Below are 14871 nucleotides of genomic sequence, written 5' to 3'. Positions count from 1 at the left end.
GGGCAAGACCGACAATCTCCCCATCGGCATAACTGAAACTCTCCACATACCCCGACTTATAATGGTTTTCACCTCTTCCGATGCTTTTATCCGAAAAAAAACCTTTTCAAACTTCTTCACGAAAATGTTTAGCTTTCTTTGCATTCAAAATTATCATTTAAATCCACAACAACAACATATGTGTAATCCGGGGCATATAAAGACTGGGACCAGAAAATGTTTACTTTCTCACGATTGAAACCCATTCATACTTTTCGATCTCATCGGTCCCATGGGCTCTACTGGAAGGGGCGTGACTTCGCCACTCTATTTAGGTCACATTGGCTACTTGGAGCTCGCCTTTCCTACCTTTCTGTACTAAACCATTGTCCGGAACTTGTTGTGCAGCGGAAGTAGGGGCCAGACGAGCATAGATAGACGCTGCACAACGGGACGGTCGTCTTGTTGTTATACAGCCATGCCTTAATGTTGTTGAGTGAAATGCTCTAAAACTAAGAGGTCATTTCTACGTAAGAGGTAGAAAGACAGATCAGTGGAAATAATCACTGGATCAATAATGGTAACTCGATCAATGCCCACCGCAGAGAGTCAGGCGGTCGGGCGAATTAGTTGTTTGGAACACCTCCCCATGGGGTCAAACCCAGCAGAGAGTAGGAGGCAGACCGTCTGGGAAAGGGAATGCATCAAGGTGTAAACAATTAACAAGTCACGTCGCTCCTGCTTTTGTCACAATGTTGACGTTTTCATCCACTCAGATATGGAGAACAGCCCGTATTTTAAACAAAAGGTTTGTTGCTGAATTAAAACGACAAAATTGGTTGAGTTTCTTGCGTAGGCTATGTTGTGTAGGCTATTCGGATGTCTTCACATGCAACAATAAACAAAGCAATGTGTGTCCCCCTACCAGCTGTTGTTCTTCATGACTGGACTGTATAGTTAGAATATCTAGAATTTCGTATTCATGTCCTTTATGTTATTTAAACTCCTCTCTTGCTTCTACATCTTCCAGCAGACTAAAGTCTTCAGCCCTGAGTCTGGCCGGTAGGTCTATCTCCAGAGGGGCTGCTCCAGGCTCAATGTGTGACGCTGAGACCATCTTTGCGTTGTCGTCAGGCCACGGCCGGTGCGGGGTGGCCGTGGTGAGGGTGAGTGGCCCTGCCTCCTCCACAGCCCTGAGGAGCATGGCGGGACTGACCAGCGCAATGCCTCCTCCCCGCCGGGCACTGCTGCGCACTATCACAGACCCGCGCTCCACAGAGGTGCTGGACCGCGGACTGATTCTCTGGTTTCCAGGTGTGACATTCAGCTGTCCTATTCTATACGCTTATTGTAAAAAATACATGAATTGATATACATTTTGTATGCCTGCAACAAAAAAAGAATTGTGTTCTGTCCAGGGCCGCAGAGTTTCACCGGAGAGGACAGTGCAGAGTTCCACATCCATGGCGGTCCTGCTGTTACCTCTGCTGTCCTGCAGGCCCTTGGTGAGATCCAGGAGGAATATGTGTTACAGAGCCCCAAGACCAATTTCAAATATGACATTAAGAGACACCAAAGATGACCAAATAATCACAGATATTGCATAGTTTTATTTTACACATACGACATTCCTTATTGCCAGTAATGCATGAACCCTTATACTGTTAATGTACTTTAAAGTCGCGTCCTATGCACTAATTAGATCTGCTGCTAGGGGGCACTGTTGCTTTAATTAAGTAGATGTTCTTCGTGCGTAGATGCATAATATAGCCTAATTGCATTGCTGCAGACCGCAACTCTACCCAAGGTAGATATGGTCTTCTGCAACTCTGGGTTTGCAGAAGACAGCTCCTCCTGACGTTAGAGTGGAAGCGTCCTTGAGCAAAACAGCGAACCCACCATTGGCTCACAGGCAGGCTGTTGTCTTGTATGTTTAAGGCCACTGCATGTTGGCAAATGGTGCTGTGTGATTGAATTAAGAATAGTACACCGCTGTGGTATGAATCACCTGCGCTCCCAATGACTTACTGGGAATTCTCCAACCATTTCCTAACGCCAAGGCACGACCCACCTAAACCGCACGGATGTGACCTTTTCGGTTGTTGACGCATGAACCCTGAGTGACCCCGAGATCTGGCCTTTGAACCTCCTGATGGCGCCTCTGTGCATTCATACGTGGGTGAAAGTGCACAAATATGCCTCCACCTGGCTGATGTGTGTGTGTGTGTGCGTGTGTGTGTGTGTGTGTATCTCAGGAAGCCTGGCTGGCTTGAGGCCAGCGGAGGCGGGGGAGTTCACACGACGGGCCTTCCACGCAGGAAAGCTTGACCTAACGGAGGTAAACCACTTATACACATTGTGACCTCTACATAATTAGGACTGGAATCACTATGTGGATGCCACAAAGCTGAAAAAAACATTCACCCATTTTCCAAATCATGTCGGATGTTAAGGGAACAATGCTGACTTAAAGGTTTGAGATGACTCCAGCATTGAGTGGGAAAGCTGAAGCTGTAATCTGCTAAAACGGGCTGCGTCTAATGTCCTTTGGGGCGATAGCAACCATTGACACACTATTGTTATGGAGAGGATCCCGACACAGAAATAAGGCCTGTCTCTTTACAATTGGCTTGATCTGATCTGCTAATTATTGTGTTCTACCAAATCTCGCCCTAGGAGAAGTCTCATTCTGAATTCTCCCAAAAAATGTTTTTTCAAATGTTTACCTTGTTATTATTTTAAATGTTCTGAGTACCCCGTGCAGTACTGCAAAGTACCCCGAGGGCTACGCGTACCCCCATTTGAGAACCACTGATATAGAGGACCTACATTGATGGCACTAAAGGTTTAATGGTAGCAGTTTTTCTTTTTTGTCAACCATTTCATGCCTAGAGTGTATATATTTTTAGTGCATTTGTTTGCAACATATGCATGCTGATATTGTCACCAATCCTGTTTTTGGCTAGTAAAGTAAAAAACTAAATTCAAACCTTTTTCAGATTTCTGTCTGGCAACACAAAAGTTAACAATAATCTCTCACACACTATTAATCAAGACTGTTCCGAAAATAGATGAACAAGACCGGCCAGTTGAATCCCGTAACCCCCCCCCCACTGTCTCCCCCTTTACCCGGATCCCCACTGTCTCCCCCTTTACCCTGATCACTATAACCCCCTCACTGTCTCCCCCTTTACCCGGATCCCCACTGTCTCCCCCTTTACCCTGATCACTATAACCCCCCCACTGTCTCCCCCTTTACCCTGATCACTATAACCCCCTCACTGTCTCCCCCTTTACCCTGATCACTATAACCCCCTCACTGTCTCCCCCTTTACCCGGATCCCCACTGTCTCCCCCTTTACCCTGATCACTATAACCCCCCCACTGTCTCCCCCTTTACCCTGATCACTATAACCCCCTCACTGTCTCCCCCTTTACCCTGATCACTATAACACCCTCACTGTCTCCCCCTTTACCCTGATCACTATAACCCCCCCACTGTCTCCCCCTTTACCCTGATCACTATAACCCCCTCACTGTCTCCCCCTTTACCCTGATCACTATAACACCCTCACTGTCTCCCCCTTTACCCGGATCCCCACTGTCTCCCCCTTTACCCTGATCACTATAACCCCCTCACTGTCTCCCCCTTTACCCTGATCACTATAACCCCCTCACTGTCTCCCCCTTTACCCTGATCACTATAACCCCCTCACTGTCTCCCCCTTTACCCTGATCACTATAACACCCTCACTGTCTCCCCCTTTACCCTGATCACTATAACACCCTCACTGTCTCCCCCTTTACCCTGATCACTATAACCCCCTCACTGTCTCCCCCTTTACCCTGATCACTATAACCCCCTCACTGTCTCCCCCTTTACCCTGATCACTATAACCCCCTCACTGTCTCCCCCTTTACCCTGATCACTATAACACCCTCACTGTCTCCCCCTTTACCCTGATCACTATAACACCCTCACTGTCTCCCCCTTTACCCTGATCACTATAACCCCCTCACTGTCTCCCCCTTTACCCTGATCACTATAACCCCCTCACTGTCTCCCCCTTTACCCTGATCACTATAACCCCCTCACTGTCTCCCCCTTTACCCTGATCACTATAACCCCCTCACTGTCTCCCCCTTTACCCTGATCACTATAACACCCTCACTGTCTCCCCCTTTACCCTGATCACTATAACCCCTCACTGTCTCACTCCATGTTGAAACTTTGTGGACGCAAAAGGTATTGGTGGTTGTCATAAATGCATCCATACGTTTTAAAGCAACATGTGATATGATTTGATCATATTGCTATGACCTGTCCTACATCCAAAGGGGGCTTAAGGATAACGCCGTCCGCCCTCTCTGGCCGTGTGCTGTCAGGTGGAGGGCCTCGGGGACCTGATCCACGCGGAGACAGAGGCCCAGAGGAGGCAGGCTGTCAGGCAGATGTCTGGGGAGCTGGGGCGCCTCTACCAGGACTGGGGCTCCCGACTCAAGCGGGTGAGAGAACCACCCCCACAGCTGGATTGGACACAAACTTGTCACGAAAACAATTGCACTATGGAATTTGAATTATAATTCTCGTGCTTTACATTTTCATTTTCTGAGGGAATGTTTTGATTCACTATTCTCGATATTCCTTTCTTCAATATCACTAATTGAACTGAATAGAAACGATCGTTTAGAGAGATTCCATTAGGCAGAGCTTGATGTTTTTTACAGTAGGGTCAAGGCCTAAGCTTGTTTACAGCAGCGGAGTGTTTGATTGTCTGAGAATTTACCGTGGAGGCCTGAGAAGGTTATAATAAACCTGTGGAAGTGGCGGCAGGCCGGTGCCTCTGCCCTACTGAACAGAGCATTGAATCCAGATCCCGTTTGTGGTGCAACGCATTCAGAAGCACCAGGTTTCTGGAGCCAAAGCTATTCTCCCGAGGCGCTGGATTCCAGTGGATGATCCGATTTCTGCGAAAGGCAGCGCATTGGCCAGCTGGTGTAGTGTGCTGCAGGTCAAGCACCCCGTTAACAGGGCTTTCAAACAATGCTGCGTTGGTTTGCGGTGGTTTTTCCTTCTCTGCTGTGGAATGAATGAGTCAAGGGAGGGGGTTGGAGGCTTCCTGTTTTAGTGTGGATTAATACACTGCATGAACTACTATACTTTAAATCAATATTGAGTTTATATATTGAAAGCATCTATTAAAGGTCCCATGACATGCCACCAGGTGGAGTGTGATTAAACTTTCAAGCGTGTTAAATCTGCCCCGTTTGACATCACAATGTCCACCTAGACGTGTGACGGATAGATGAGCAATTTTTGCTACTGTCCACTTGGTAGGCTGGTAGACTGATCTATCCAGCAAACATCTAGGTCATAGGGGCAGATTTTCAAAACTTCACAGTCACACCTGGGGGCATCTCGGGCCTTTAAGGGATTGGAACGTCGTTCTAAAGCCGGGGAGGAAAGAGTTTTCCCAGTTGACGGGATTAGGTCAGAGAATGTAACCGTGTTGCTTTATCATCTGCATCCCTGCAACGATCTCTCTATAAAGCTTCTGCTGTTTTATTTAGGCTCCAGATATAACCTAACCTAACTTGTTTGCTTTGGTGTCTCTCATTTTTATCATACTAACTTCTGATCTATACGGGAACGCCACCCGTGTGGATTGCGATTCTTTTTTTTTTTGCTCCCCCTGATCAATCTCCATTTCATTATTATATTATTATGTATATATATCTGAGATTCTGGTCACAAGATGCTGGGGGAGTAAAGAACTCACTGTGGGTTGAAAATAATGATGTTTATGATTATGATGATAGTTTACTAGGTACAGTGACCATGACATCAGACGAGTAGCGCTAAAACAATCAAACGATAACTAGAAACGAACCAAAAGGGACTGAATTCCTTTCCGCATAGGAAGTTCTTTGGGCCCTTCAGAAAGGTGTCCAGGGTGTGCGGGTCTCCCAGATGGGTTAGGAGTGCCCCGGCCCCATGGCTGTTCCCCCGGCCCCATGGCTGTTCCTGGGTGTTACTAACGAGGAATCAAAACGGATATAGATTGGGAGCCCTTGCAGTGACGCACTAATCCGGGCGTTGTGGATGAAGCCTGGGGCCTGTTGCAAGGTTTCTGTAAGGCTCTGTAAGAGGGGCCTGATGCATTACAGCACAGGCTCTGAGAGGGGCCTGATGCATTACAGGCTCTATGAGAGGGGCCTGATGCATTACAGGCTCTATGAGAGGGGCCTGATGCATTACAGCACAGGCTCTGTAAGAGGGGCCTGATGCATTACAGCACAGGCTCTGAGAGGGGCCTGATGCATTACAGCACAGGCTCTGAGAGGGGCCTGATGCATTACAGGCTCTATGAGAGGGGCCTGATGCATTACAGGCTCTGTAAGAGGGGCCTGATGCATTACAGCACAGGCTCTGTAAGAGGGGCCTGATGCATTACAGCACAGGCTCTGAGTGGGGCCTGATACATTGCAGGCTCTGAGAGGGGCCTGATGCATTACAGGCTCTATGAGAGGGGCCTGATGCATTACAGGCTCTGTAAGAGGGGCCTGATGCATTACAGGCTCTATGAGAGGGGCCTGATGCATTACAGGCTCTATGAGAGGGGCCTGATGCATTACAGGCTCTATGAGAGGGGCCTGATGCATTACAGGCTCTAAGAGAGGGGCCTGATGCATTACAGGCTCTGTAAGAGGGGCCTGATGCATTACAGGCTCTGAGAGGGGCCTGATGCATTACAGGCTCTGTGAGAGGGGCCTGATGCATTACAGGCTCTGAAAGAGGGGCCTGATGCATTACAGGCTCTGTAAGAGGGGCCTGATGCATTACAGCACAGGCTCTGAGAGGGGCCTGATGCATTACAGCACAGGCTCTGTAAGAGGGGCCTGATGCATTACAGCACAGGCTCTGTAAGAGGGGCCTGATGCATTACAGCACAGGCTCTGAGTGGGGCCTGATACATTGCAGGCTCTGAGAGGGGCCTGATGCATTACAGGCTCTATGAGAGGGGCCTGATGCATTACAGGCTCTGTAAGAGGGGCCTGATGCATTACAGGCTCTATGAGAGGGGCCTGATGCATTACAGGCTCTATGAGAGGGGCCTGATGCATTACAGGCTCTATGGGAGGGGCCTGATGCATTACAGGCTCTAAGAGAGGGGCCTGATGCATTACAGGCTCTGTAAGAGGGGCCTGATGCATTACAGGCTCTGAGAGGGGCCTGATGCATTACAGGCTCTGTGAGGGGCCTGATGCATTACAGGCTCTAAGAGGGGCCTGATGCATTACAGGCTCTAAGAGAGGGGCCTGATGCATTACAGGCTCTGTAAGAGGGGCCTGATGCATTACAGGCTCTGTAAGAGGGGCCTGATGCATTACCGGCTCTATGAGAGGGGCCTGATGCATTACAGGCTCTGTAAGAGGGGCTTGATGCATTACAGGCTCTATGAGAGGGGCCTGATGCATTACCGGCTCTATGAGAGGGGCCTGATGCATTACAGGCTCTATGAGAGGGGCCTGATGCATTACAGGCTCTATGAGAGGGGCCTGATGCATTACAGGCTCTGAGAGGGGCCTGATGCATTACAGGCTCTGAGAGGGGCCTGATGCATTACAGGCTCTAAGAGGGGCCTGATGCATTACAGGCTCTGAAAGAGGGGCCTGATGCATTACAGCACATCGTTTTCTTCCCACTTAACATCAACAAGACACTGCTGCCAGGGAAGCTTAAGCTCTGGTGCCTGCAATTTGGGCTTCTCCCTCAGGTAATGTGGCCACTCACTATCTACGAGGTCCCAATAACAACTGTGGAGAACATGGAGCGAACCATGACTTCATACATGAAGAAATGGCTTGGGCTCCCACGCTGTCTAACTAACATCAGCTTCTACGGCAAAGGGGTCCTTGAACTGCTTATCACGAGCCTCACTGAAGGGTACAAGTGCTCTAAAGTGAGACTCCATATGACTTTGAAGGAATCCAGAGACCAGACCATCAGTAAAGCTGTACCAAACCTGTTAACTGGATGGAAAGGCATATCATCCGATGCGGCGCAGCATGCTACGTCAGCCTTGAAGCGCAGCGACATGGTGGGGCATGTCCAGCTGGGAAGAGGAGGCTTTGGCCTTGCAGCAAGTAAGCCAACTTGGCGTAAGGCCTCAACGTCAGAGAGGAGGAAAATGATGGTAGAGGAGGTGCGCCGTCGGGAGGAATCTAAAAGAAGTGCGAAGGCCGTCTCTCGTCAAGCAGGCACAATGGATGAGGTGGGAAGGCTTGGAGAGGAGAAGGATCAGCTGGAGGAACTCTGGGAAATGGAGGCAAGCAACATCGGCTTCATTATCAGAGCTACCAATGATGTGCTCCCATCTCCAAAAAACCTGGGTTAGGGGACCCAACCTGTGGCCTCTGCCCAACCCCAGCGACTCTCATCTTGACCGGTTGTAAGACCAGCCTGACACCTGGAGCCAGGTTCTTAAGAATCTGGCAGCAGCTTTGGAGAGCAAAAGGTATACCACAAACTCCCTGCCCCTTAGAGCAACAAATCACATCCCAGCACCAACATTCATCCTTGAGGGACAGAAAAAGCCCAACCACCCCTCTCCCAAACCAGAAGCTGGCCAGCTAGCCAAGACCCGGGATTGGAAGATGCTAGTCGATATTGGCCAGCAACTAATCTTTCCACCTGAGATTGCAGCCACCAGACTTAGACCAGACATGGTATTCTGGTCCCCTTCCCTGAAGTCTGTCAACATCATAGAGCTCACAGTCCCATGGGACAATTCAACTGAAGAGGCCTATGAGCGCAAGAACATGCGCCTCACAGAACTGGCAGCAGATGCGCAGCTACGAGGATGGAATTCAAATGTCTATCCGGTTGAAGTGGGATGTAGAGGTTTTGTGGCTTCTTCCACCATTAGGTTGCTGAAAGACCTTGGTATCCATGGTCAGGCTCTGCGACAGACAATAAAAACAGTCTCTGAAGCGGCCGAAAGAAGCAGCCAGTGGATATGGATCAAGCGGAAGGACCCTTGCTGGGCTCATAGAACAGCAACATGACATGCTCACTTATTCCCACCCCCACCAGCCATTTGAGAACCCAGGTCTTCACCCTTCACCCTCCTCCTCCCCCTCTTCACTCTCAACATCAAGGCAAACCTCATGTGTGAGAATCAATACCATCTATTGGCACAACGGACAGTTAACATCTCGTCCCGTGTTTTAGGATTCTACAGGATGGATTATTCGGTTAATACGTTTTATTTGCAATCATTTTCAATTATTCCTTTTTCCAACTTTTCCCACAATGAATACTTCAGAAGTTATTCCAAGCAAATCCTTTATAGGCGTGTTAATTATTTCTGGCCTATTATTAATCAGTACAGTTTGAGGAGCTTGTTGTGGTGCTGCTACCTGCCATTGTGATTGTAAACGAATGAGACTCCTTGGACCAGACACATTAGTTTAGATCAAATTACACACATGGCATAACAGAAGTAACCTGTACCCCTCTTGGAGCAGGTTTGGAAAAAAAAAAAAAGTAACAACTTGGGTATGATAATAATAATAAAGATAACTATTCATGCAGAAATTTAAAAATTATAATAAAGATAACCCTTCTATAATAACTGATTTGGAAGCCATTCGAAAATTGTTCATACAAAACGATACAGGACAATGTTGCTTATCACATCAGTAACCCAACAAATATTAACTTAATTTTTGAGCATTTGAGTCTGATTAGATTGATTAGAAGCATATTGACAGACCCTGGTGAGTGACGGCGGTAGTGTGTGTGTGTGTGTGTGTGTGTGTGCCAAGTGCATTTCACCTGTGAACACACAATCCATTGCTCTTTTTTTCTTTTCAAAAACGTGGAATATGTGCGCTTCTTGGTTCCTTATCCACCATTCCGTGGTTCCTTATCCACCATTCAGCGAGCCTGTGGTTGGTAGGATGACGGCCATGTCCGTTCTCCTGAACTTTCTGTTCCATCCCCCACAGTGCCTGGCCCACATCGAGGCCTTCATCGACTTCAGCGAGGATGAGCTCATCGAAGACGGCGTCATAAGTCAAGGTAGGCCCACAGCCGTGGTCTTCAGCGATGGTCTGGGAGAGGATCTTTCCTTAGGTGTGGGGTAGGGGCGTGCGAGTAGAGCTGGCTGCTTTCCTGTTTGCCCTGTGGACGGACATACGGACATTGACAGGTGTTGGGCATTGCACCGCTGGAAAGACTGCTTCCTCTGGGCAAGAGGACAGGGAGTGTGCAGATGGAGCGCTGTAGGTCAGGACCTCCGAGCCGCGGAACACTCCGCTCCCTCAGCTCTCATTACTGCCGCTTCCCATGCCTGTTGTGTGTGAGGCCCATAGTTTTATTAAATTAATCTTAATTTAATATAACAGTCATATTGGACCTAGGGTTAGAGTTAGGCTAACCCAAAATACTTAGAATGGAGATGAACAAGCCACCGAGATGCCGAGAAAACAAAGGAAACATTAATGTGCTCTGGATTGCTAGATTTAAATCAAGTTTTTACGTTGACTTAGAACGGAGGGTTAGGGTTAGAACGGAGGTGGGTCTTTTTGCATCCAGACCCTGGGATCCGACTGAAGGCCATGAGAGAAACCTTACTTCCACCAGGCTTCACAACCGGGGGCCATGGCCACGGTTGGTCACAGTTCGTCATCATGTTTCATGTTCTATCTAACAATGGGTTCGAGGTGTGTTTGAGTGAATGTGAGTGCTGTCGTTCCTTTAGAGTCCTATAGAGCAGTGAGCCCCAATCACAATGTAAGATTTTAGAATTTAGATTTGATTTGATATACAGTCATAATAAACTTGTAAATTCAGGAAATCAAGTGAATTAAAATATGCCCTTCACACCAGTTCAACCTACACCGTATAGAAACCATACTATACCATATTTGGTATAGTATGGTTTAAGTTTGGTGTATATTTATGGTGTCGTATGGTGTGTGTGTGTATATATGGTGTAGTATGGCGTGTATATGTGGTATAGTATGGTTTGTATATATATTGTGTATATATATATATATGGTGTAGTATGGTATATATATATATATATGGTATAAGTATATGGTGTAGTATGATGTGTATTTACTGTATTGAACAAGGCTATATCATAACAGGAGCTAAGCTACCAGGGAAATTTGTGTGTGTGTGTGTACACATTTGCAGGATGAGACATCACTTATGAATGGCTTCTGGTGCCTTGAGCCTCAGATCCGCTGGTGTTAACACAACAATGGGGGACAGAGAGCCACGCCCTGCTCAGCCCGAGCAGAACATAAATAATAGGTTAGGGTTAGACCATAGGGTTAGACCATAGGGATAGGGTTAGACCATAGGGATAGGGTTAGACCATTGTCAAGCTATCTAGTGTTTGTGCAGCTTCCCTGCTTGAAAGGGATTGGTACAGACCATAGGAGGTTTAACTGGGTTCCACTCATGCAATGACCACACCGTTTTCCTTCTTTAACTCCTCTTTACTTTTCTTTTTGTATTTTCACAGGTACAGGTAAGTTGTAGCAGGTAGGTATTGTGGGTACAGTTGTAAGTGGGTTGCAAGTGGTAAACTGCTAGGTATACTGCAAGGTAAAAAACCGGCCGTTTCTCCAGGCTTATTATGGCTGTACCAGCGCTGCTTTTTCCACGTTTTCTAGCTCAGCTTTGCTGCTGCTGGACAGAACGTTGTCTGATTTGTTTGCAACTGGCGTTTCCTGAAAGAGTCTCTCTTCCCCTTTCTGTCCTTTCCGGTAAGGTGACGCAATGACGCGGTAACGTGACGCAATGACGCGGTAACGCTCTGAGGAGGGATTCCCCCAGCTGTCAATCGGCGCTGCATATTAACCCCTTCATATCCAGCGGGGATTTTCCAAGTTGACTTCACACCTCCCACTCGACCTTCCAGTGGAGACACCTGGGAGGTTGCATGTTACAGGAGCAACTTGGGTCAGATGTTTAGTTCTGTTCTTCGGTGGGAAGCAAGACCACTAGTCGCCTTACGTCTCTGTGAAGAACTGCTGCTGGGATCTTTTCTTTGAATTTCTTAGATGTTCGGTGACTTACTTTTGCTCCGGTAGGCCTTGTGACAGGAACGGGGTAGCTTGGGAAGGTTCTGACATTGACGTCCCTCACAACTCCTTTGCTGTCCGAGTTGACGCTAACCACTCTTGCAATCCTGAACTGACCCCTAAGGGCGTTTTGGTCCGCCATCCAGACGATGTCCCCGACTGCGACATTTCTCTTGGCGGTATGCCATTTGTTCCTTACGAATAAGTTAGGACCAGCAAGTTGACTCCAGTTCCTCCAGAACTTGTTAACTTGCGCTTGCATTTCTTTAAGCCTTTTGTAGGGATAGTCACTGAAGTCGAATGTTCTGACATCTCCACCCTGTGATGCTCGTCCGAGCAGGAGACAGTTAGGAGTGATGAACTGGACGCTGTCTTCTCGGCTCTGTGTCCTGGCGTCAATTGGTCTTTCATTTGCAAGATTGGCAGCCGTGTAGAGAGTTATTTGGAATTCACTCCAACTTAGGCCGGACTCTCCTCCAAGACTCTGCAGTGCTCTCTTGACAATGCGCACAGCAGCTTCTGCGGCACCATTCCGGTGTGGAGAATCGGCTGGATGAATCTTCCACGACCATTCTGTGCCATTCTTGGCAGCTCTCTCCTCCAGGGTAGCTTTGTCAAGATTGGCAAGGAATCGGTACTGTTCTTCTAGGACTGGCTTAGCCCCAATGAAGTTGGTCCCAGGATCTGACCAGATTTTCTTTGGATGACCTCTTAGTGCTGTGAACCTCTGGTAGGCAAACAGAAAACTCTCTGTGGACTGAGAGTTCACCAGCTCGGTGTGAATAGCTCTGGAGGCCATGCAACAAAACACAATTCCCCAAACCTTCAGTGACACTCTTTTCTTTACATCATCCCTGACTTGGTAGGGTCCGAAGAGGTCGACTGTTGTGTAGTGGAATGGGGCAGCTGGTTCTGTCCTCTCTGGAGGTAGATCACCCATTATTTGCTGGCATCTTTTTGCTTTTGGTATCCTGCAGAACATGCAGTTTTCGACCGCTTTTTGAGCAATTCTCCGACCTTTCACGACCCATGCTCTTCTTCTCATCTTGAGCAAGGTCCCGGCCACTCCATCGTGGTTCTCCTCGTGGGCTTCTCGTGCTAACAGTGTCGACACCCAGGCTTCGTAAGGCAAGATGGGGACAGCAACTTTATCTTCATTGAAGATCTGCACACGACCCCCACAGACCAACAATCCAGTCTCTTGGTCTCTGTACACCACCAGCCTGTCTGTGGTTGTGCTTGGGAAGGATGCACTTTGCTGTGCCGCAAGGAAGATGTCTTTTAGGGCGTCTTCCCTCTCTGTCACTGAGATGACTTTTGAAAACGACACTGCCTCCCACTTTGGATTGTTTGCAGTTCGCTTGTTCCCTTTCATGAACATCCTTGCTGCTCTCCGGATCCAGGCGACTGTTTTGACAAGTCGGCTTAGGTTACTGAACCGCTTGACATCCACCAGTTCTTGGACAGTTGATCCTGCTGGTGGCCTCTTTGGTTGTGTTTGGGTCTGAGTTGGTTCCTGGTCTTGCTTTAGTTCAGAAGGCTTCTGCGTGTCAGTATCCTTTGGATCCGGCAGCAGTTGTGCCTTGGCTTGTGCTCGGGTCAGTGCAGCAACAAACGCTTTCTTCTGTAATCTGTTGACACCGTCTCTGGCAGCCATCACCAACTCTTTGGCAGATTTAACTGGCCACTCATCCACTGGTAGCTTCAAGAATGTTGGTCCGTTCTGCCATTCTGAACTTTCATCCAGGTCTTGAGGACTGGCCCCTCTGGTTATGATATCAGCAATATTGAGAGGACCAGGAATCCACCACCAATCTCGGATTGCTGTTGTGTTCTGGATCTCGCCGATCCTGTTTGCAAAGAAGGTTTGATAACCATAGCTCTCTCTCTGGATTGCACCGAGAACTGTTTGGCTGTCAATGATATGGAACCACTTGTCAACTCGGATCTTGCTGTGCTGTTCGAAGTACTTTTTGAGCCGTGAGGCAAACACTGCTCCGCACATCTCTGCTTTGACAGCATCACCTTTGTGGTCTAAAGGAGTTAGCTTTGCCTTGGACTCCACTAGAGTGACGACTGGGCCCTGCTCAGTGTTCCACCGGAGGTACATCACTGCGCCGTAGGCCTGCTCGCTTCCATCTGAGAATGTTATTGCCCATGGTTCTCCACTGAAGCTTGGAGGCATTATGGCCCTGGTGAATGTAATCCACCCGAGTTGCACATACTCTTCGAAGAGCCGGACTGCATCTTCTCTGAGGCTGTCTGACAATGCTGTGTCCCAGGTGTCTTTGACAGGGCAGTTGACACTCTTTGCCTCCTGGAATGCTCTCCGCACAAGGATGGCACCCTTTTGCTTGGCAGGAGTCACCAGGCCAACTGGATCATATAACCCTGAGACTTGACTCAGGAGGTCCCTTCTTGTCAAAGGGTTGGGGGTCTGCGCTCTTACTTGGTCTAGTAGGTCTTGGCCAAGTCGCATCTTCTGCTTTCTCTTTGAGAAGTTTATGGATGACATGACATGGAGCTTATCCTCTTCCACGAGGTAACCTAGACCAAGTGCTTTGTTCTCGTCATCCCTCATTTGATTCGGGAGAACCATGTTGTTACCTTTGGTCTTGCTCGCATCGTCTTTCACCTTCCTCCCACTTTGGCCTGAGAAGACCCAAGGCTTCAACAGGAAACCTCCAGCTTTCAGGATTAGCTCCACATTCGCTGTGATGGTTTTCAGTTTCTCAAGGTCATTGTGAGATGTTAGGATGTCGTCGACATAGCTGTCATTATGAAGTA

General features: G+C 48.2%; 1 protein-coding gene across 3 annotated transcripts in view; it reads left to right on the top strand.

Moving 5' to 3' along the window:
- Window positions 1–364: 364 nt before the first annotated feature.
- The window catches only part of gtpbp3 (GTP binding protein 3, mitochondrial), a 32457-nt gene continuing 17950 nt past the window's right edge, over window positions 365–14871 (top strand). For 2 of the 3 annotated variants that reach the window (XR_009528264.1, XM_060066541.1), the window contains exons 1-6: window positions 368–787; window positions 1010–1293; window positions 1398–1484; window positions 2235–2317; window positions 4366–4485; window positions 9994–10066. Coding sequence is in view for 2 of the 3 variants with exons in the window: in XM_060066541.1 (XP_059922524.1) it covers window positions 732–787; window positions 1010–1293; window positions 1398–1484; window positions 2235–2317; window positions 4366–4485; window positions 9994–10066 (703 nt within the window). In the remaining variant the exon portion in view is untranslated. Of the gene's footprint in view, window positions 788–1009; window positions 1294–1397; window positions 1485–2234; window positions 2318–4365; window positions 4486–9993; window positions 10067–14871 lie in introns of all 3 variants that reach the window. The other variant, XM_060066542.1, reaches the window with a different exon arrangement.

This window comes from Gadus macrocephalus, chromosome 12, assembly GCF_031168955.1.
Source record: "Gadus macrocephalus chromosome 12, ASM3116895v1".
NCBI lineage: Eukaryota > Metazoa > Chordata > Actinopteri > Gadiformes > Gadidae > Gadus > Gadus macrocephalus.
The sequence above is the reverse complement of the archived record's forward strand: the minus strand, read 5'-3'. Positions and strand labels throughout refer to the sequence as shown.